The sequence below is a fragment of the Papaver somniferum genome, unplaced genomic scaffold, assembly GCF_003573695.1.
Source record: "Papaver somniferum cultivar HN1 unplaced genomic scaffold, ASM357369v1 unplaced-scaffold_75, whole genome shotgun sequence".
In the NCBI taxonomy this organism is placed as follows: Eukaryota; Viridiplantae; Streptophyta; class Magnoliopsida; order Ranunculales; family Papaveraceae; genus Papaver; species Papaver somniferum.
In genome coordinates, this window is record NW_020650415.1 from 409,187 (window position 1) to 431,369 (window position 22,183).

The 22,183-nt window shown below is 36.0% G+C and overlaps 2 protein-coding genes across 8 annotated transcripts; one reads left to right on the forward strand and one right to left on the reverse strand.

The window, feature by feature from the left end:
- The first annotated feature begins 2,501 nt into the window (after window positions 1–2,501).
- Window positions 2,502–5,527, forward strand: LOC113344193. 7 transcript variants are annotated; one of them, XR_003357700.1, is made up of 7 exons: window positions 2,502–3,275; window positions 3,545–3,682; window positions 3,783–3,889; window positions 3,973–4,013; window positions 4,318–4,400; window positions 4,581–4,701; window positions 5,163–5,182. XR_003357700.1 is itself a non-coding variant. In XM_026588208.1 (7 exons), the coding sequence occupies exons 3-7, from the start codon at window positions 3,863–3,865 to the stop codon at window positions 5,166–5,168; spliced, it is 306 nt and encodes a 101-aa protein (XP_026443993.1). In that variant the 5' UTR covers window positions 2,502–3,275; window positions 3,545–3,682; window positions 3,783–3,862; the 3' UTR covers window positions 5,169–5,527. The 7 variants fall into 7 exon arrangements, 5 of the variants coding, with proteins under 5 accessions (XP_026443993.1, XP_026443994.1, XP_026443995.1 ...); XM_026588208.1 differs by having other exon boundaries at window positions 3,973–4,041; window positions 5,163–5,527; XM_026588209.1 differs by having other exon boundaries at window positions 4,318–4,377; window positions 5,163–5,527.
- Window positions 5,528–11,244: 5,717 nt separating this feature from the next.
- On the reverse strand, window positions 11,245–14,805 carry LOC113344241 (protein SGT1 homolog). The gene is made up of 10 exons (XM_026588251.1): window positions 14,433–14,805; window positions 13,750–13,819; window positions 13,261–13,385; window positions 12,952–13,099; window positions 12,747–12,843; window positions 12,546–12,611; window positions 12,204–12,342; window positions 11,893–11,981; window positions 11,695–11,799; window positions 11,245–11,548 (listed from the first exon to the last, which is right to left on the reverse strand). Exons 1-10 carry the CDS (start codon window positions 14,593–14,595, stop codon window positions 11,441–11,443), a joined length of 1,110 nt encoding a protein of 369 aa, XP_026444036.1. The 5' UTR covers window positions 14,596–14,805; the 3' UTR covers window positions 11,245–11,440.
- Window positions 14,806–22,183: the final 7,378 nt, after the last annotated feature.

The window sequence follows — 22,183 nt, forward strand, 5'->3', positions numbered from 1 at the left end:
AAAGATGCACGAAAAACAACCATGCGACAGATATGGCACGACATCTACCATGAAGATTACGAACAACCACGCGAAAGACAGTGACATCTGCCAAAAGCCTGGCGAATAAGAAAGATTGAAAAGAGATCAGCTAGCAGAGATTTTGCACGTTAACTTCGTTGTTTTCTACCTTGATATTTGCCTATATAAGGATTCGAATAATGAAGAAAGAGAGTCCAGTGAAGAACAGAGATACAAACCACATAAAAGGAGAGAAAATAAAGTGACTAGGGTTTGAGTTTTACTTATCATTTCCATTGTTGCAAGATTGAATCTTTGTGATCATTGTAAGAATACCATATTCTCAATATAGAAGCATGTTTGAAGATCATATTTAGTGTCATGTAGTACATAATATCATAATTGTTTGTGTTTATCTCCATGACTTAGACTTTGTGCTCTTATTACTTCATTGGGTGTAGTTGTGGAATTTTCCGCAACTACATTTTGGCGCTAGAAACAGGGAGGATTATTCCTCACTTGATAGCATTCAGTAAAAACTGTTAACCATTACCATTCTGCCAGGAGAACTCACCTGAAACTTGAAGTTGTCATCCTTTCAAACCTTCCTTCAATAGCAAGTGGAAAGTCACTGTGATAAAAACAAAACCTCGTTCTTAGCCGGCTTAGAAAAGTCCTCATCCTGAATACTCTAGCAATGCAGAGAGGAAATTCCGACAGCACACGCGGGAAAGAGCTAGCTACAACCATGGAAGACCCACAGTACTTGACGGAATGGGTTCAACCGTATGATCCAGAGAGACCGATGATAGACATCAATTGGGGATATGAAAGAAGAGAAAACCAGTTCCACTACCAAAATCGAGATGAAGAAATCTTTGCACTTCAATGCAAAAACGAAGCACGATTCGCACAGTGGAGAGAAACAGAGAGAACACTGATAGAAGAACGAACCAACCTCACACAAGAATGCGAGTGGCTAATGATAGAAAATCAAAACCTAAGAAGAACGATATGAGAATATGAATTGGGAATAAAATATGGGGAAAGTTATAAAAGATCCTGCAGAGAAAGAGATATAATAGGAGAAAGAAAGGTGAGACAAGCAGACAAGAATCTATTGGCAGAGATACGTCAGCTGCGGCGAAAAGAATGTAGGATGAAAAAGAAGGCGGCGAACTGGGGTCAACAATGGGCGAAGACGGTACGGCAGGTGAATCATATCCGCATAACTACAAGGCGAAGTCAAGGAACCAACGACATATCGCAAGTTACAGAAAAGAAGAAAGTAAAATCACGCAAAAGGATGTTGAGGCAAACATGCGAAGAGTATAAAGGAGACATCTCTAGAAATCAAGCCTTTATCCAAAACATAAGGGGGGAAAGGCCAACTGTCACTCAAACATGCGACAATGAAATATGGAGGGAAGGCATCTGAAAAGCATTTGTCGCGTCCACTCACCAACCATGTATCGATTCAAAGAAACTCAAAGCTGAGACAAGTTCTTCTGATAAACAAGCAAACAAACCAAAGGAGAAATAAGGGAAATGCGAATGAAGCTATGAAAAGAAATTTCGTAAGACCTCAATAGGAGTATCAAAATAATATTAAAACCTATACTTAGGGAGGCTGGGATTATAATTATGGCACAAAACTGTGCGACCGAAGGACTGCACAGTGTGTAAGAGGTGACCCTTAATCCCTAACGAGCGCCATCGCTGGTGTATCTTGGGAAAGAAAATTATTGGGGTGAAAGAAAAGCCCATCCACTGGAGGCCACAGAGAACAAACCACTCAGTGAATAAGATCACTGGTATGGGGTGTAAAAGCAGACTAGTGGAAAAGAATATGGCCTGGAATATGATACACTCGGTCCAAAGAAACCCCACTTAGGGTGTGATCTCATGCCTATTGCACTTGGGCGAAAAGCATGAGATTGCAACAACACTGGTCGTCGAATAACCGGATGGGAGGAGCTCAACCAAAATGGTTAGGGATGGCTTCCTTGAAGGGGCGATTCAGAGGGAATATAAATGGACGGCACCGTCCACTAGGGAGCTGAATTGTGTCAAAGACGGCAATGTGTTGGGCTTTTTACTCACGGGAGTATCTAGGCCTTGTATATTGTCGCAGAAATAAGCTGTTGAGGTAAGAATACTAACACATTTAAGGCGATATCAATGGAAAATGACTCGCAAGAGCACAACACCAAATTCAAGGATTAGTAACTAGAATTCGCAACTGCGTTACTTCTGTTGCGAAGTTTTGTTGCGAAAATTTCGCAACAGTTCATTTCAATTACAAAACTTGCAACTGTTCGTAATAGCTACGATTCACAAATGTTTTGAGTTGTACGCGTGCGAATCATGTGTGTGGCTTCCTACACTTTCAAGCTAACTCGGTTTCAGCCCATTCAGATAATCTAAGTCAGATTCAAAACTGACTTAGTTTATATGATTATCGAGGACACTTCTCTCTTATCCACCTTTCTTTTCTCTTATCTCTTCCTCTCTCGTTCTCTTCTTTTCCTCTCTACCAGAAAAAAATTCTCCCATCTGATAAGAAATCAGACCTTTGTAAACCTAGAAAACCTATGCTCCTCTCGTTCTCTTCTCTACCAGAGAAAAAGTTCCCTCGTCTGATTAAGAAATCAGAACTTTGTAAACCTAGAAAACCCTTTTCAGTAATAAGACTTAATTTATTAAACCCTAGAAAATTACTCTGATTATCTACACATTTGGAAGAAGATTCAGGTAGATCCTTACCTGTAACCTTATATCTGATTTCAATATTGGGTTTTTCGATTTGAAATTGTGTTTAATTTTTGATTTCTAACTCTCAATCTTACTGAGGTAGACGTGATTGCTCAAGCTCAATCTGGTATTGGACAAAAGTTCTTTTATTTCTCTTATTGCTGTTTGTTCTTTTATTGATCTTATTGTTGTTTGTCAAATCGTTGATACTTCTAATCGAGAGTAAGTTCTGAAAAACTCAAACCCTTTGTTTTTAGATTGATTTTATAATCTTTGATTTCTTCTAAACGTTGTATTTTACTGTTACAAGGGAGTACCCAAAGGAGGAAGTGATTGAGAAGATCATATCTAATAATATTGGAGAGAATTTTGCAGAAACTAGTCCAAGAGTATGGAAAGGGGAAGTCCTTGAAGCTGTTGCGGAGATTAAAGATAGGCATGAGGCTACTAAAGAGATTGAAAAGAGTCTATTGGGGCTTTACCAGGCCAAGGTTTATTATAGAAGCAACAAAAAAGGCTTGGTATTAATTCTCATCCTTATCCTTGTGACTGTTATCCTCATTCTCATCAGTTTCAAGAGATCTTAGGAATCTACTTATACTACCGTATAAATGAAATGAAAAGAAGATCTATAATGTTTTATATATATTTCTTTTCCAGTAATTCAGTTTTTGGTATTCTTACTTAGTTGGAGTTATATAAACATAAACTCCTTGCATTATAGGATTTAAAAGTGTTCTTTTGAATATTTTTTCTGAGGGATTGTATAAACATAAACTTGTGACTGTAGTGGAGTTTTCTGCTACTTTGCGATGCTTCTGTATGGATTCAAAACAGCAATATCTCAGCTTGGATGCTAATGGCTGGAGGTGTCACATCACAACTTGGGTTATGGATGTTTGATTTGTCTGTCACGCAACAAGTGCAGGTAGTTTACCTTATTCTAATGAAGCTTCATGCTTTAGTGTCTTATGTCTCACTCCACCCATCTTTTTTAAAGTTGCTTTACATTGTAAATCTTATGGTAGGATCAAGTTCCCGATTCAGATCGTTGCTTTGTTGGAGTGCAGAACTCACTGCAGTATTATTCAATCTCTTATTGTACGTTATGGGAACAATCATCACAAGACCGAAGGTATTTTCTCAATTGAGTTTCTCAATGGTAGCTCAAATGTCAAGAGAGTTGCAAGATACTAACATTGAGTTGTCTTCTTACAGATAACGATATTTCTCAGGATATTGGGAGGTTTTTTTTATGGGTACATGGTTTTTTTAGGGGATTATGGTGTAGGTTGTTTTGATCTCTGGTAACGGATAGAGAAATTGAGCTAAATGTGTAACTCTCGACTGAATGCTTGATTTATTTTTTTCTTTTCTCTATACATGGAGAGCTAAACATATGGTTGTTTCTTCATGTTATAGGATATCCAAGTTTTAGTTATTTAGCCAAGTATTTTTGCAAGGTTTTGAAGCACCCTGCTATTTTATAATAAATCTTGGATGTTTGATATTATTCTTTGCATTCCGTCTACAGTTATTAATTTGTTCCTCTTGTTATGTCAGACTGGGAGAACACCAAAGTCTATTGATGCTGGCGAGGAACTTATTCGTGAAAAGGTCAAGGTTTGGTGGCCCCATGACAAGAAGTAAAAAAAAATCATGGTTATGAATTTCAGAACTAGTTCTAGTAGTTATCTGCATGCTGATTCTCGAGTTCAGACTCCTGAAGCATATTGCGCGTTATTTAGTTTTTATTGCTATGTGATATATTCTAGGGTGTTGGTTTACTAGAGTATAAAATAAATTATTACAGCTCTGTTTTCCAGGGATAGTAGTAAAAAATCCAAGGACAATAGCAATAAGGGAAGCAAGTCCAGGGATGAGATATCTACCAAAGCCAAGGAAGAGAAGGATGGTAAATCAAGAATGCAACTCCTAAACCTAGAAGTAAGCTGAAAGAAACTCCCCCTTATGACCAGTTTTAGAGTTAGCATATAAGTTAGTTTGCTTTGTCATTTTTACTTCGTTTTGGATGGAACTACTAGATAGTATTTGTTACGACACTTATTAGAATAAAAACTTGAAGAACAAATATGTGCAGTTCATGCTTTTATGAAAATATAAAAGGGTTGATCACTGTTTTATTCATTGGATATGTCCTAGATAGCTTAATTATCAGTAGGTGTAACTGGTCTTGTTGTCCTCCGACAACTATTTACCTTACAAACTTGCAGGGATATGTAATGCTTATGGTGACAAAATAAAATGCATATGACATCAGTATTTGTTCCTTAGTACTGCAAAAAAAGTTCTTTAATTTTGTTCCCATCCTGATTCATTCTTTGTTGTGCTTCTAGCTAGTAGTATGTTAATTAGTAACTTGCACTTTGAAATTATTTTGTTGACAGGAATAAGTATTATGTATGAGGACTGCATCAGATATCTAAGGATGACAGGAAAGTAACTGCAAACTAGTAAGAGCTTTTCCCTGGATAGTAAAACCTATTGTTTTCATAGTGCCCACAGGAAAGTATGCTCGATAAGTAGCTGGCCGCCTCTCTTTGTCAATATATCTTCAAGTCTTTCTGCCAGTCCAGGTTCACCAATGCTTCCATGTTTTAATTAGGTTTGAATCTGAATTGTTTTATTATGTTTATATTTTTTGGCAGTTTTTCTATAAGAATGTATACTCTTCATATTTCTATAGTGTTATGTAATTGTTTTCACATTTGGAAGAGATTGTAGTTTGTTGAACTCGTAAAATGAAGTTAGATAATAATGTTCATTCAATTTCAAAATTTTTTGTTGGATTAACTCGATTTCCAAATGAACAGAATTAACTTAATTTTGTTACAGGGGACCAAGTGTAGCCTAGTTTTGACCGGTCAAAACCACTACTTTTTGATGTGGCAAAACATTCGCAACTGCATCCCCCGGTTGCGTCCTCCTAATTTCGTAACTGTTACAACTGTTGCGACCGAAAATTCGCAACGGCTTACCAGCAGTTGCAAAAGTTTGCAACACCGACTTTCGTAACAGATTGGAACTGTTTCAACCCCTCTTTGCAACCGAAGCAGGTTGTTACTAAACGCTAAAAATGGTGTAGTGAGCAGATGGAACGGAGATCTCGTCGTCCAAACAGGTAGAAGACCCTACCCAAGGCGACCATAAGTCCTTTAAAAGTTCTATGTGGGGAAGGCGGTAAGACCTTACTTAGGAGGCAGTTAAGACCTATAAATATCAAGTAAATATAAAATTATCCGAAAGATGCGCGACGAAAGCTGAAATACTAGAAGGACCACACTGATGCAGAAGAAAATCACATCACAAAGCAAACGCGAACAAATCGGTGCGACTCTCTCCAGCTAAGTACCAAAACCTAAAATAAGTATTAAATTTTATCATTTGACATGTTAAACATGATTACACTAACAATACCTCGCATTAACATCCTTCATGATATGACCTAATAACATGCTTCGTGATAGATGAGTTCGCACAAAGAAGCATTCGCATTATTTAACTTTCCAAAAACCTTTAGGCTCTCACAGGAATAAAAATGTAGTCTTCCTTAAAAGATGGAAAGCAGAGGCAAGAATGGGGATGTTAAAACCCATATACTTCCCACCTTTTTAGTCAGACACTTTAAACTTAGAGATATACCATAATTAACTAAGGGACAATCCGAGAAGGACAGAAAATAAATAGTTTAGCTATATGCATGCATCTACTTCAATTCTTCTAACACAGAAAGGATATATCCCAAACCTCGACAAAGTTCAAATCATCCCCCCCAAGCTTGGGAGCGCCCAAAAAATGTACAAGAAAAGACAGAATATCTAAGGAGAGTACAATTAAAAAGCATCCCAGTCATGGGAAGGAGGAGACTTTAAGGGAGGACCAGCAGATTCAGGCCGCGAAGAATCTAAACTACCACCTTGAGAAGGCAAAACAGAAACCTTTTGGCCTTCCCCTGCAGTCTGAGAGGGTTGATCAGTTTGGTCAGATCCATCTTGTTTGACATCGTCAAGAAGTCCATCCTCAAATTTGTCATCAACATCTTCGTCGTCAACATCCTCCTCCTCGAATTCCTCCTCGTCATTAGAAATCTCCTCCTCATCACTAGACCCAAGCTCAACAATTTCATCCGGAGGCACGGGAACGTCAGGAAACTCCCTAGTAGGAACACCATTCTTAGAAGTGACAAGATCGGCAGTATCCCTGACAACCTTGTTACACAGTCTCTGCGCTTCGCGGTCAGCATTAATGAGTTGGGCTTTCTTACGACGCTTCAACAATGCATCCCTAGTTTCCATAAACCCCTTATATCGCTCAGCCTAGGTCTTAACGCAAAGAAGTTCATCGTTCGCCAAGGAGAGTTTCTCAGACAGGTCATTGGATTGATGCGAAGAGGAACCTTCACCACTCTTAAAAATCGCCAACTCTTGCTGCGACTTCTCAAATTTCTCCATCAAAGAACTCAACTCCAGCTGAAGATTCTTTTCATTTTCTGCGAATGGAGAAGTATGTTAGAATAAAGAAGACAAGAGAAAAGAAGAAGTCAAACCATGAAGCTAGGATGAATCATTTAAGACACCTTCTTTCTGCAAAATCACGGAATCTAAAACCGACTGGTGATGCTCTACCCAACTAGTACTTAACAGCTGTAACTCTATTTTCCTCAATCTCGCCTAAAGCCTTGTCAAAGTCATCAATACCCTCAACCCTAAGACGAACTCGAATTTTCTCAAGAATCACGCGAAGTTCATGATTCTCCCTTTGACAATCTTGGAGAGACCTCGCACCAGCCTTAACAACCTCATTCTTCTCACTAGTTAGGGCCGCCTTCTCATTGTTCACTTGGTCAACAAGCTCCCGAAGGTACCTAACGCGAGACCTAGAGGATGTTACAAAAGCAAATAACTTCCTAAACTCAAACTTAAGATGCTCATAAGTTTACTCTATGTGATTACCTTTCTTAGAATAGGTTTACTCTATGTGATGCTTCAAAAGAAGAGGTTTTACTCTATGTTCCTAAAGTTACTAGAAATGGTTTAATTCACATGGATGCTGCGTAAGTGTTGAGAGTGGAACTGACAGGGTTCAACTATGGATTACCCAATTCCAAGAAGTTTCTGCAAAAACTAACCTGTCTTTGTCTTTTCTTAACACATTACAACGCTTAGTAAATAAAGCCACTTCAATGAACCTAACCATTACCTACCAACAATTACCCCCATGCCATTGAGTAATTGAGCAGTTAAATTAATTTGCTAATTTATTCAAAGTCTACTCTTTTGTGGGAGCAGAAGAGTTCACGATGAATCACAGTTGGAACCAATGTTCAAGGCAGACTGCCACACCCGTTCCGGGGTCCGAAACTATTAAGGGATACGAAGGTCAAGTCTAGCTTCAACTTGATTAGTGATAACCTGATAACTTCATCAGTGGTATTAAAACAAACCCAAGAAGTGATTTTTAGTCAATTAGGCCTTAGCTATTAACTTATACTTGTTTTTTATTAATTCAGGATTAAAAAATGTTCAATTAGGCCTTAGCTTTTAATCCTAAGCTGCTTCATTTTGTCACTCCAAGTCTCAAAATTATGAGCTTTATCTAGAGGTGTTTAAGTGTAACTCTACATAAAGAATAAACAACTCCATTATTTCAAGCTCAAATCCATGAAATAAACCAGATAGGAATTTGTATTTAAACCAAATTTAGATCATGAAAACAAAGATGACGATTTTGCGAAGAAACAACAATATCTCCATTCCCTTTCTGTTAAAACAAGATCCACATCAACCATCACCATTTCATACAAGATGAAAAAAACTATCTAAAAAACAGAAAATTTAGAGCAGATTCCAAACAAAGTAAAAGTAATATGAAAAAAGCCAGACGTATACATAAGAAAACAATACTCCAAGCATAACAGCAAGACGAAAGTTCTTTGAGTCTGTTGCACATGAATCAGAAGCTAATATCAAATTCAGAGTACCAATCACTTTATTACAGAACAGAAAACCGATAGCAAAAGTCGCTGCAGAAACCAACACCCAAGCACGGACAGCATTCTCATGTAGCCTTGTGAAAGAGAGAGTTGCTTTTAAGCCTAAAGCTAATAATGCTGCAAAGTATGGTGCACATATCGAGATAACGTAAGAATATATAAACTCAACGGCGACTTGTGGATCTGGTATACATGAGACCCTAACAAGTATGCCGTAAGGACTCAGCCGGAGATCACCAAGAATATACAACTACTCATCGGCGACTTGTGGATCTGGTATACAAGAGACCCTAACAAGTATGCCGTAAGGACTCAGCCGGAGGTCCCCAAAAAATAGTGATATCATCAGAAAGGACATGGCAAGAGACCCTAACAACACGCCGGCTAGGGATGGGACTTGGGTTGGTTGGGCGGATTAGAAGGCTTGGTCGACGCAGGTCCGAGCTAGGAATCCTTTGCCCAGAATGCCCATGGAATCCGTGGAACCCATAGAGATACTGCCCAAGTCCGTCCAAGTTATGTTCCTCGGGTTCCTCGGGTCGGCCCAAGTTTCGTTGGACATACGAGTTTGTTAATATGATAATAATTATTTTTAACAATAATAAGATTCAATTGCTCTATTTATCTCAAATTTTCAAATAACTGAAGATTATTTACAATAATATAATTTTTTTCATATTGAATGATAACGAGATAAATATAATTTATATTTTCATTATTAAATTTGAAGATAATATCTAAAATTACTTTAAATAGATAATAGTGTCAATTATAAAAATAGTTTTATATAGTTATATCATAGTTCTTCGGATTGGGCAGGTTGGTTGGGTTAGAAATATTTATGTCCATGCTTGCCCAAATTTAACTCGGGTTTATAAAATTTATGCCCAAACTTGCCCAAAGTTTTGAAATATGTTAGCCCATGTCCGTCCAATGTTCGGGTTGGGCATGAATTGGGTGGGTTAACCCAACCCAAGTCCCACCCCTAATGCCGGCCATGATAATGCCATCGTTAACACGGTTCATCATCTTCACTTGTGGAGAAATTGTTAAGAACTACAGAGAGATTTGCTAATTGAGAAAAGGAAAATAAAATGGTACTCAAAATAGGAAAAAGTTTTTCTCTAGCAGCACCAATACCTTCCATTTGGCATTTTTTGATGTAAGCAAACCATGGCTTAAACCATAATTATTTTCCCACATTTTTAGTTGTTGTTTATCACATAATGAACTTTCATAAAGAACAAAATCAAACCATGAGATTCTTTTGTTGTTGTTTATGGTGTAAGGAAAACTTTGAAACTGAGATGGAAGCCATATACATAGTAACTTGAACAGAAGTTTCCTTTATTATTAATAGATTTGCCAGCAGCAACATCACGTGATATTTGATGTAAAGCTGGCGACAATGAGCGCCAATACTAGTAAAATCTAAAATTTCAAAATGGTTAAAGTTATCAAGTCATCATATTTATCATCTAGTTTAGCTTTTATTATCGTTGTGGCCTTCGTTTATCTGAGGAGAATATTTTATAATTACATTTCATAGGAACCATTTTGGTGTATCTCTACAGTTTTTAGTTTGTTTGCAAGGGATGGGGGATAGTGACTATTTCAACTTTCGGTAATACGAATTCATTATCTTTGTGTTAGTATATGCCGTGTTGTGCTTCAAAGAGAATTTTGCAAAGGGAAAAATGAGATGCATGCTGCCCTTTTGAACAACAAAGTTAAGGAGGATACTCGGAACAGACTTGCAACATTATTCATTACCAGTGTTAAGAATTGGTGGAACTTAATAATATAAGTACAGCAACTAAAAATCAAAAAAAATCAAAGAAACACAAAAAAAAAAAAAAAAAAAAAAAAAAAAAAAAAAAAAAAAAAAAATACAGCAACCAAAAATCAGGAAATAACTATGGTTATAAGCCATGGTTTGCTTACATCACAAAAATCTAGCAGCGCTAGAGCAAACTTTTTTTCCCTCAAAATAATGGCAATGTTTAAAGACTAAAGAGAGAGACGGTGAATTTGCATTACAGATTCATTTCACATTTGAATATGAATTTGAATTTGCATTTCAACCTTCATTTCAGTTTAGTAAATTAATTGCCTTAATTTCAGAGAGACGGAGAACTTGTTCATCATGTTTACTTCTCAAGAGCTAGATAGATTTATTACTAGAAATGGTGTGCCAGGCTATTAGTTAGACTTACAAGGTTGAAATATGCATCACCTACTTCAATTGCACATTAAAACCCCTAATCCTAGCATAAAGTTTACCACATTGAACTGCCTAACCATTACCTACCAACAATTACACCCCCATTGAGCAATGAAATAAGCACTACGACCAACTGCCCAGTGCAGAACTGCCACACCCATTCCAGGGTCTGAAACTACCAAGGGAAATGAAGCTCATAAATTAGCTTCACTTGGCTAGTCAAAACCTGATTACTTTCAGATTGACGAATTGATCAAGACAAAAAAAGACAGATAAAAGTGATTTTTAGTCCAATACTTTCAATAAACCTTGTCAAGACCACAAACCACAAAAGCACTAATTAAGACACAAGGACACCTTAGAGTAAGGTTGGATAACCAAAAACTAAACGATAGATACAAGTAAAAAAGGGAGACGAATCTTATCATGTGCCTGCAGTTATAACACTCTTAGGATTCCCATTTCTTCAATTCCATACCAGTTGGAGGACTTGTTTCCACCTTCTTGGCACCCACTTCTTTCCAGTTTGTAGACAGAACGGTCCCGTTTGACTCCAACTGTAATAATACCAATTTGAAAAATAAGCAAAGGGATTAGCCTGGGACTTGTATACGAAACTAAGGTCAATCTATGATAACCATAGAACATGCAAACATGTGATTTACAATACAGGATCAATAAGAAAGGCACAAATCAGACTTACAAAGGATTTCCTCATGGCGCGCTTGGTATCATCATCAGCGTCTTTGTAGATGTCAGAGAAGAGCTTGTTCAAAGCTGCATCACCTTCTAGCTTCTCTTCTTTCTCCTGAAATATAGAATCAGTGGTACAGGGTTCAGCAACAGATAGAGAGAATGTTGTGAAAAGCTCAAATATAAAAATCTAAAACAGCAATCATACCTCTTTCTTTACTTGTGCCTCTAGCTTATCCCAATCAACAGGTCTCAACTTTGACTTTGAAGACGGGTATGAAGGTCTGGATTCAGAAACTGCGGGCACAATAGAGAGTAAGGAGATGAATACTTGATAGTTTTGTATCCCATGTTATAAATTTTGAAGGACAAAAGCGGTTAGTTCATTAATGAAGATGTAAAGCATGTATGTCTAGTTTTCCTAAATCCCACAAACATCCCTCTCACTACTTGTATGATTTTTTGACTCTTGTTATCAAACATTTGGTGCAAGTCCATTCAACAAGCATAATGTCCTACCTGATGGTGCATTCAATTTCTGCGGAACTGTATTTTCCCTGGTATATTCAAGAGATGTCCAGTTGATGGCATCAGCTTTAGCAAGGCGCATTTCAATTTTGGTTGACATGACTTCATATCTGCACATCTCAGGCTTAATCTGCATGCCCAAAAGTGAAACCAAATATCAAATGATTTGGAAATCCAAGACAAAACTTTAAAAAAAGGAGTATAAAGTACACCAGAAGTCTGATAAATTATATACAGAAGCTTGGTGACAGACAAGATGGCCAATTAAATTCATGAAATTATTAAGCTTTCTAAACTACTTTCAAGTGATCCCAACTCCAAAACTAGCATTACCTTCCCGAATAAGCGTGGTTGAAAAACAAATTCATCTTGCCCAGGGATGCTAATGGTAACACTTAACTGCAAAAGAAAAAAGGATGAAAATTCCATTAATGCCCTGCAACTATCTTTACCGGTTAACAATCAATGTTCATTACAAAGTCGATGGATGCAAAACTTAAAATCATGGTATTCGTCACGTATATGAAGACATACTATTTGTTCGCCGAAGTCGACAGAAACATTTTGAGCTGGTACACCCTTTGCAAATATGGTTACAACCACTTCCTCTGGTTTCTGGTAGTATCCATGTCTGCATATGACCACCGACAACGTAAATAAAAAAGAAAACTGATAGCAGATTGCATTAGGCTTCCTTTCGTCCAATGATGAAACAAAATCAAGTGTTTTACTAAATTACCTGTATTTAGGAGGTGGAGGTGCTACTGCTGGCTCAGCATCCTCAACGATAACAGGTGCTACTTGTGATGAACTAGATGCAACGGGAGCAGGTGCGCTTGTTGATGGAACATTCTGAACAAATTGTTTTGAAAGTTGAGCAGCTTCCTCTGAACAAAAACAACAACACAAGGTAAATGGAAACCGGAAAAAAAAATGCCTTGTAAATTTTCTAAATCATCCTAAATTGATACCTTGAAATTTAGTGCACAACTCCTTTATGACTCATAATAACTGCGTGAATGAAGTTGAACTTAATAAAAGCACAGACCTGCAATCTTCTCATCGCACTCTTTGATTAAATTGGTGAATCTTGCATCACCAGGAGACAGGGCAGCACCTCCTTCTAGGGCAGCTTTCGCAGTTTGGTACTCCTCTAGCTTAATACATGCGGTGCTGCACACAGAAACAGAACGTTACAACGATATCAAAGTATAAAGGTAAAACTACCAAGAAAAGTGCATCAAAGTATATTTCAAGAAAACATTTACACATGGAAAGAAAATAGCACTGTGAATTACATCATAGGACGGATGATTCACATTGATAACACAACTATGGACAATATGCACTAAACTTGTGCAACGGAGCACCAAGTGGGTTAAAAAAGACCATGGAGCTAAATCAGCAGGACTCCTAACACTAATACAAAATAAAAACTTTTAGCTTGCAATTTGGCGAAGCAAAACAGGTAACATATGAGTGGTCCCAAGTAGTACATATAAGTAAACAAAAAAAATAAAAAGAGCAAATTTCTTACCCTTTGCGGAGGTATGCTTTAGCCATTTTTGGATCCAACACTATCGCTCTGTTTGAGTCAGCAACAGCTTCTGCTCAAAAAACATTAGATGGTAATTTAGCAAAGTAAAATTTATCACAATTATGTCAATACTAAACTTACAACTACATTCCTCTTGATCTAAGATACTCAACAAACTCGCAGAAACAACAATATTGATCATGAAATATCCATCCACACAATCAATGAGTGCAATGACTTCATTCCTACATAACCATCAACAGTCGATTTACCAATTCCCACAGTGCCTCCCATTCAAAGGACCAAACATTACAATCACTATCATATTCGGCGTTCTTTATTCAACCATACATCACTATCAAACCTTGAGATTAAGCAACACCTAAATCTAATATATCGAATACAATGTCAAACTTGTAGAAAACCCATCATTACTCTTAGAATACACATCTACTAAATCAATTACCAAACCCAGAATCTCAATTAGGCAATTCATCAAACACTTAAACTACATGAGTTCTTAAATCCCTAAACCTCAAAAACAACCCAATAACCCAAACCCCCAGTACAGCGTACTGCATGTATCTACCACCAAGAATCACCGAAAACCCCCAAATAAAAACAACTAAAAAATCAACAAAAATCAAAGTCAAGTCAATATGGATAAGGAAAGAGTTACAAACCAGTAAAATTCTCAAGCTTGATATTAGCTTGAGCACGATCAGCAAAGAGATCTGGGTTTGAAGGATCCAGCGTAATAGCTTGAGTATAAAGATCAATAGCTAATTCAAAATTATCATCAACAAAAGCTTCTTTTGCACTTCTTTCAAGATCGTGAGGCGCCATTACCAACTTTCGATTAAAGAAGAAACAGAGAAATCTAAGATAAACCCAGAAACGGAAATTGAAAATAAAGGGAGATGAAGAAATAAAGATTAAAACTTGCTACTTATAAACACCAATTACTCTAGATTTGCAGGAGTTAAAAGGGTTTTCTTTCCCCCTTCTTATATTGAAGTCGTGTTCTGTTCTATGAAGCTTCTGGATGATTGCAAGTTACCAACTGGGAAAGGGTTTGTTTGGTTGGTGGTTAAATATAGAAGTAGTATTATAAGGGCCACCAAGAATTTGGCGAAATAGTTTGGGCCCTTCTGGCACGATTGATAAGGAGCTGCAAATACTAGTAGGATTCCAGGACCGGTGCCAATTCATAAAACCAAGTGTGATCAGGATTTTTTGTTTTATATGGACTGGTATTCATTTTTTATCGTTGATATTCCCTGTTATATGTGTTTTGAATCAATCATCAACAACAAAAAAGAAATTAGACCAAAAATCTGGTATGCGATTTCACAACTTTATAACGAAATTATAAGGCGGTTTGCCTTTTGTTTACACTGTTTCAATTAAGGTTTCGACTAAGTGAGTCTAATGACAAACGTTCACAAAATTCAAAAAACCATATTAGACTTTGTAAAACGATTGTTCTTGTGATTAAAAGCGAAAAAAGTTGAATCACATAAACATTATATATATATATTAGGAAGAATTATGAAAACTCAATTAAAAGTAAAACTAGGAAAAATATTGGAAAAATAAGATTTGGCGAACGTTATCCTTTAGATTTTGAAATTTGATAATTTTGGGATCAAACTTTAGCTTGTGAACCTCTCTCTATAGACATCCATAAAACTTAGTTTTAGCTAGTGCCTAGTTGTTGGTATCTTTAAAAGAAAGTGTCTAACGGAGGCATTGACCATGTGCTCTTTTGGTCGAGCTTTGTAAATCTAGAGCTCCAAACGGACCCTTATTTAAAGGAGGACAAAAAATGGAAGTAAAATATTGTGGTGGAGGCTTTCAGGCGTAGGGTATCCTCTTTCCGGAAAAGATTCTTTAACGGTAAGTTTCTGATTATTGATCCATATATAACGTAGGTCAGAGATCCATCAAACGTGGGTGTACAAAAGTCTGACACTCATGTTGGATCTTCTTGGAAATGATGAGATTGTAAATTCAGGCATTCACGAACCAACTTAAGTTACTGTGCGTAGAACTTCTATTCACTGTAAAAACTAACAGGGTGTATGTTTGTTGCCGTCTTGATGTCTAGATCTAACTCACTTCCTGATTTGGTCCGAGTCAAATGTCTTTGTTTCTAAATTTAAGTTAAATCTGACTCGCAATCCGATGCAGACTTGATTCTTGATTTGAACTCATTTGAGCCAGGGAATAAAATGCTCTTGACTTATGGGACAAACCATTGACTCGTATTTTTATGAGCCAGATCTGAATCAAAAAACAAACATATTGACTTAGATCCAGATGAGTCGAGTGATTTCAGTCAAATTTAGACAGGTCAAATTTTTAAAAAGAAAAAACTCAGGATACAAGTTTGAACGCATTTTACTTGTGACATTCCTTTTTGACGAGACTTATTGAAATATATGGCTATAACTAACGGTAGGATCATAAGTTGCCCATATAATATTGTGAGATGAATCTGAAATAAAATTGGATGGGCAAAAAATCTAAGAGCTTTTAGTAAAAATCTTTGTTGGGATGACCGGTTTGTAAAGCACTTCAAGATTCAAAGATTTATTCGGCAATGTACATTTACAGAAAATATGTGTCACTACATGATTCCAAATACTCCCTCAGTTCCTTTTTAATAAGCTGGTTTTGTTTTTAGAAAAATTTAAGAAAATTAAGATAACTGATCATTGAAAGTGGTTCTCATAACACTTGTCAATAAAAGAAATGAAGTGAAATGGTCCCATAACACTTGTCAGGAAGTAAAGTGAAATGGTCCACATGACACTTGTCATCAAAAGAAGTTAAGAGAAAAGTGGTCCCAAAAAATTAAAGTAACATTTGACTTTCTCAATTAGGAAACCAGCCTATTTTTTAGAAACATTTATTTATAGAAACCAGTCTATTAAAAAAGAACGGAGGAAGTACTAGATTTTCAGCAAAGTATAAAAAAAGGTCTTAGGTTGATCATGGACCAAAACTCGTGTAAACCATTTCTCTAGATACGGGTATCTATAGTAAAAAAAAAAAAAAAGAAGATTTTACTCCTCTTGAAAACAAACCGAGTAAGAAAGCAAGATTTTTTTGCGGATAATTAAAACAAATATAATATGCCGGACAATTCTGATTGGATTCCACCCATGACCCTATGTAGTGTCCGCTAATCGGCTTCCTAGACAAAAAGAATGCGTAGGAGCAATTTTTACGGTTTCAACAAAACATTTTCCTACTAGAAGATATCTAAAGTAGCAAGTGTAATAGAATTTTTTTTTTTCCTTTTTCGATTATCATTTTTTTCTTCTTTGACACGTTCCACTCTTTGGTAGGATATGTTGTGGCTTTAATTGTGGTGAATCGTGATTTCGCAAAAATCTCTAGTGATTTCACAAAAATGGCTTGAGGTCGGTTCTTCGAGTGTCCGCTCTAAAGATCCAGGATTAAAAAAAAATATATATAAAAAAATATAAATAAGTTGCGGCATGGTCAGACAAAGCGAGAATAATAAATCACTCACGTTTTCACCGTCCAATTAAATTAGGGAGTTAAATTTAAACCAGCGATCTTGAGAGGGAATGATAAATTACAAAACTTGGACTCTGATTATTCGGATATGAATGGAGATTCGTACTTGACTTCACTGGGATTAGATTTAATTTGAATATTCTGATATGTCATTTCGTTCATGAATCAGACAAATAATGTAGTTGATTATAGTTTTTGAATCAGATATAAATTAGAAAAAAAAATCGAATATAATGAGATTAGTTAGACAAATCAGTTATCAGACCTATAAACTTGTTATGGACAAGATCATCTCATATGTGCAATGTGTTTATATCGAAGGAAGACAAATTATTTATCGAACGCTTATAGCTGATGAGCTCGTAGAATCATGACTAAAATCTGGTAATGCCAACACTCTTTGTGAAATTAATCTTGAGAGCTTTTAACAGAATAAATTGGAAGTATTTGGAATTTGTGCTTCACCAAGTGGGTTTTTGCAGCAAATTGTGTAAGTGGCTAAGGTTTTGTTATTCTACCTTCGCTTTTTTGTTTTTATAAATGGTTTTCTTATGGTTTCTTCAATAGTACAGGGTGTGTGAGGCAGGGATGTCTAGTATCTCCTGTTTTATTCTATATTTCTATAAAGGGATTTTTTTATGGGCATGGATAGAGTTCCACTTATGAACTTATCGAGTGGATTTCAGTTACTCCCTTTACATTTGTCTTAAACCAATTAAATCAAGAATTTTCGTAAACAAACTAAATTATGCGTATGATATAACTTTTTCAAAATGATCATAATAAGGAGGAGTTGCACAATCTTTTTTGCTCTTTAGTGTTTTGAGTTCATAGTTGGATAAAAATTTAATAGCGAAAAGATGAGAGTAACAAGTTCACCACCAACTATTTCATTCGACAACCTGTATGGAAAACCTAATACAATTACAAGTAACCCAACTTAATGATCCTTGGCAATATGTATATAGAGTTTATATTTCTATCTCTTCTCTAATCATAAAGTCTAGACAATGGAGTCCATGAACCTGTTTGTTAAGAAGAGTACTTGGACGATCCCAAAAATCAATATCCGAGATCAATCTAGTCGTATCCAAATAATCCAATCGAACTTATGCAAAGTATGAAACTTTTCATCTACTTTTCAAGATACAAATTCTACAAGAACAAGTATCATAATCGATCACAATTAATATTGACGTATCTACTAAGACTGAATATGCACTACTTGTGTTAATGCTATTATAAGGATAAATAATATATTGCAGAAAAGGGAAAATACAAGACATCAAAAGTTTTGTTAACGAGGAAACCACGATATCATATATACTTCGGGACCTCATCCAGATATGAACACCAAATTGTATTAAGACGCTACAGACACTATCATAATTCGAACTGGAATATAGCTGAGACTGAATCCACTCTCCAAGGGATTCATTTACAGTCGCGTTTTTTTACGTCTCTTGAACCTCGGAAGTAACTATGCAATTGATTCCCTTAGCCTACGTCCTTTCCATCATAAGGGTCGCTTAAACCTAAGTGAAGACTTTTGATACCAATATTCCTCTAATTGATAAACCTGTTAGAGAACTGCTCGGTCGAACTCGCATGGGTTTCTATCTCAAGCATGTTTGTCAATGTTAGTGATCAAAACTATAAGTCTTGATTTCTAGTCTACTTATATCTAAGTCTCGGACTAGGATAAAAAGTGTAGTTGAGCTCAAGCCTCCATGGCGATTATCATACAAAGACGAAGAACTACTGAAGGAACTGGTGGAACTTCGTCGACTAAAAGGTATGTGGAGACTTGAACTTATTTATCACTCAAAAGTTTATTTACCCTATTTCCTATCTTGAAACAGAAGTCGTTTTGCTATATAGATTTTGATTATACACATTTGCTATTTCTAGCCGAGTTTATCTCGCTTATCTATTTCTATAACTATGTGTTAGTAAGCTTTCGCTTTGGCCAAGTTCATCTTTACTAGTGACAAAATTCATGTTATGTTTCAATTACTTGAAAATGGCTTTGACGAAAAATGGTTTGTGAATAACAATCATATAACGTCCTCTAAGAATGTTTAAATAATTGAAATGAGAGTTTAGATTATATAACCATGGAAGGATATAAACATTGTGCGGAAACACATATATGTGTAAGTCCTTATTCCTTGAACCAAAGTATGCGTACTTTGCTGCTCAGGAAAACTGGAACTAGAGTCCGCGTACCAAGTCCGCGTACTGTCGGAGGTTCTCATCCCGAGAATTTCTGCTGGAGTTTGTGAATTCAAAACAAACTCATTACGGGTACTTAATTCCGCGTACTTAAGTTGGTTATTTTCTAAAAATGGTTATTCGTGAACTTAAACTTAAACTTATATTAACTAAGGAATGCATCTTTGCGAACCGTGGTTATAAAGTTCATGAATGGATTCAAGTGAATCAAATCATTTTTGCTTCGATTGTGTATTTTATACTTCTATAAGATCTAAGCAATTGAACAACTCTCTAACTAGTTCATTTGTCATTTGAACTAGTTATGGTAAAGAAGAATATGGTTAATGTGAAAGTGCTCATATGGCTAACCATTTGGTTAACTACTGTTGAACGAACTAGATGTACATGTTTGGGTACGGTTACACAAACCTAAATAAACGAACATTTCATTTGCGTGTAACAAGCTAAGTTTCGATCGAACGGTTGAAAGATATTAACTTGAATCTAATTAGGTTTTCATCTAACGGTGAATATTGAATGCTTTTTTACTAAGCTAACATTGATTGCAAACCCTGATTTGAAAGACTATATAAGGGAGAACTCTAGCAACTGGGAAACCTAGTCCCCACACCTCCTATGTGATACTAGTTGTATTAGCTAGAGTAGATTCTCCTTTAACCTTAGGTTTCTTCTCGAGACCCTGTAGGCTAACGACTTGAAGACTTCCTTGGGATTGTGAAGCCAGACCGATACTACTTTCTTGTAGTTGTGTGATCTGATCTTGCTGTTTCTATTGTAGTTGAGTACAATCGTAAGATTGACTTGAGATTGATATCTCCGATAGGAAAGATATAAAAGTAGTCACAAACACCTTCGTATCATCGGTTGTTATTCCACAATATCTTCTTTCGCTAGTCGATTAAGATTATTGTGAGGTGATTGACAATTCTAGGCTGTTCTTTGGGAATATAATTCCGGGTTATCAATTGGTTCTTGTTCACCTTGATTTATCAAAAGACGAAACAAAAACTCGTCGGTATTTCTGTGGGAGACAGATTTATCTATTACCTTAGACTTTTCTGTGTGATATAGATTTGTTTATTAAAGTTTTTGACTTTGGGTCGTAGCAACTCTTAGTTGTAGGTGAGATCAGATAAAGGAATCAAGTGTGTAGTATCCTGCTGGGATCAGAGACGTAAGGAGCGCAACTGTTCCTTGGATAAATGTGATATTGATTGGGGTTCAACTACATTCCAGACGGAAGTTAGTTTGTAGTAGGCTAGTGTCTGTAGCGGCTTAATACAGTGTGTGTTCAATCTGTACTAGGTCCCGGGGTTTTTCTGTATTTGTTGTTTCCTCGTTAACAAAACTTCTGGTGTCTGTGTTATTTCTTTTTCGCATTATATTTTTTTATATAATTAAAATATCACATCTTGTACATTGAATCGATCAATTGTGAATTCCAACCTTTAGTTGTTGATTGGAAATTGATTGATCCTTGAACATTGATCTTTGGTACCGTTCAATTGCTTTTCTCTTGTATTCAATTAGACTCGCAGATTTCAGTTTTCTTGAGTAAGTATTGAATCGAGAAAGAGAAATATAACTCTTTGATATACTTTTATTAAGATTGAGTTTGACTGTCTAGTTGATTCTCTTAAAAGTATATTGGAGTTAGTCCATACATATTGCTTAGCGAAATATTCGGTGTGGTTGTTAGACTCCCGTTTTTTCAAAACCTGTTTGATTTCATTTTATATCAAATATCAAGGCTTGGAAATATGTTCTTAATAGAAAAAGATAGCACACCCCACAATACGGAGCACTTATACTCAGTTAGCTTAAAATCCTGGATATTTAACCACCTCTCAAGAACAATCTTGAACTAATTAATCAAGAGAAATTAATTTCAGATATCTATCTTGAAGAATCACAAAGTACGAGATGAAGAGAACTTTGTGATTTCTATCATCATGCCTGAATGATATTACGAAAATCTTGATAATAATAATAATAATAATAAATATCGGGATTCACAAACTATCAAGTTAAATATTATCGGACCTAGATTCACGAATCCTCAAGTGAAGTCTTTAAGTCGTAAACATAATTATATTTCTCAAAGGAAACCTAAATCAACATTGGATGAATTTAGGTATCAATTAGGATATAAAGTGTAAGCGATTAAATTTCCTAGTCGAAAAAACATCTCTATAGATGTTCAAGACAGGTTTTTTTCGAATCCAAGCTAAGATAACTTGAGAAACAAGCAAATAATTTCTCTTTTTAGATGAAACTCTAATTAGGTTTCAAGTAAGCATGTGAGAATTAGTCTTGAAATTTACATAGAAGAGTAGACACAGTGGTTTGGTTACGTTACATGTACGATGATCGTTCTTTGGAAAAAGTGCCTTATGAACTAGAAGCAATTTGATTTTCATTTAAACACTTAAGAATTTAATCATGATCCTCATAAACAAGTGTCTTTAGTGACCAATGATATCTTAATTAGAGGTGTTTATGAGAGTCAGACAAATACTAGACGTATTTACAAAAATAATTCTTTGTGCATATGCTAAAGTTTAACTAGGACCGTCGGTGAAACTATTCGTGAACTGTAAGGCATAGTTCACATGCAGTCAAGGTGCAATGGTTCGTGAACCGG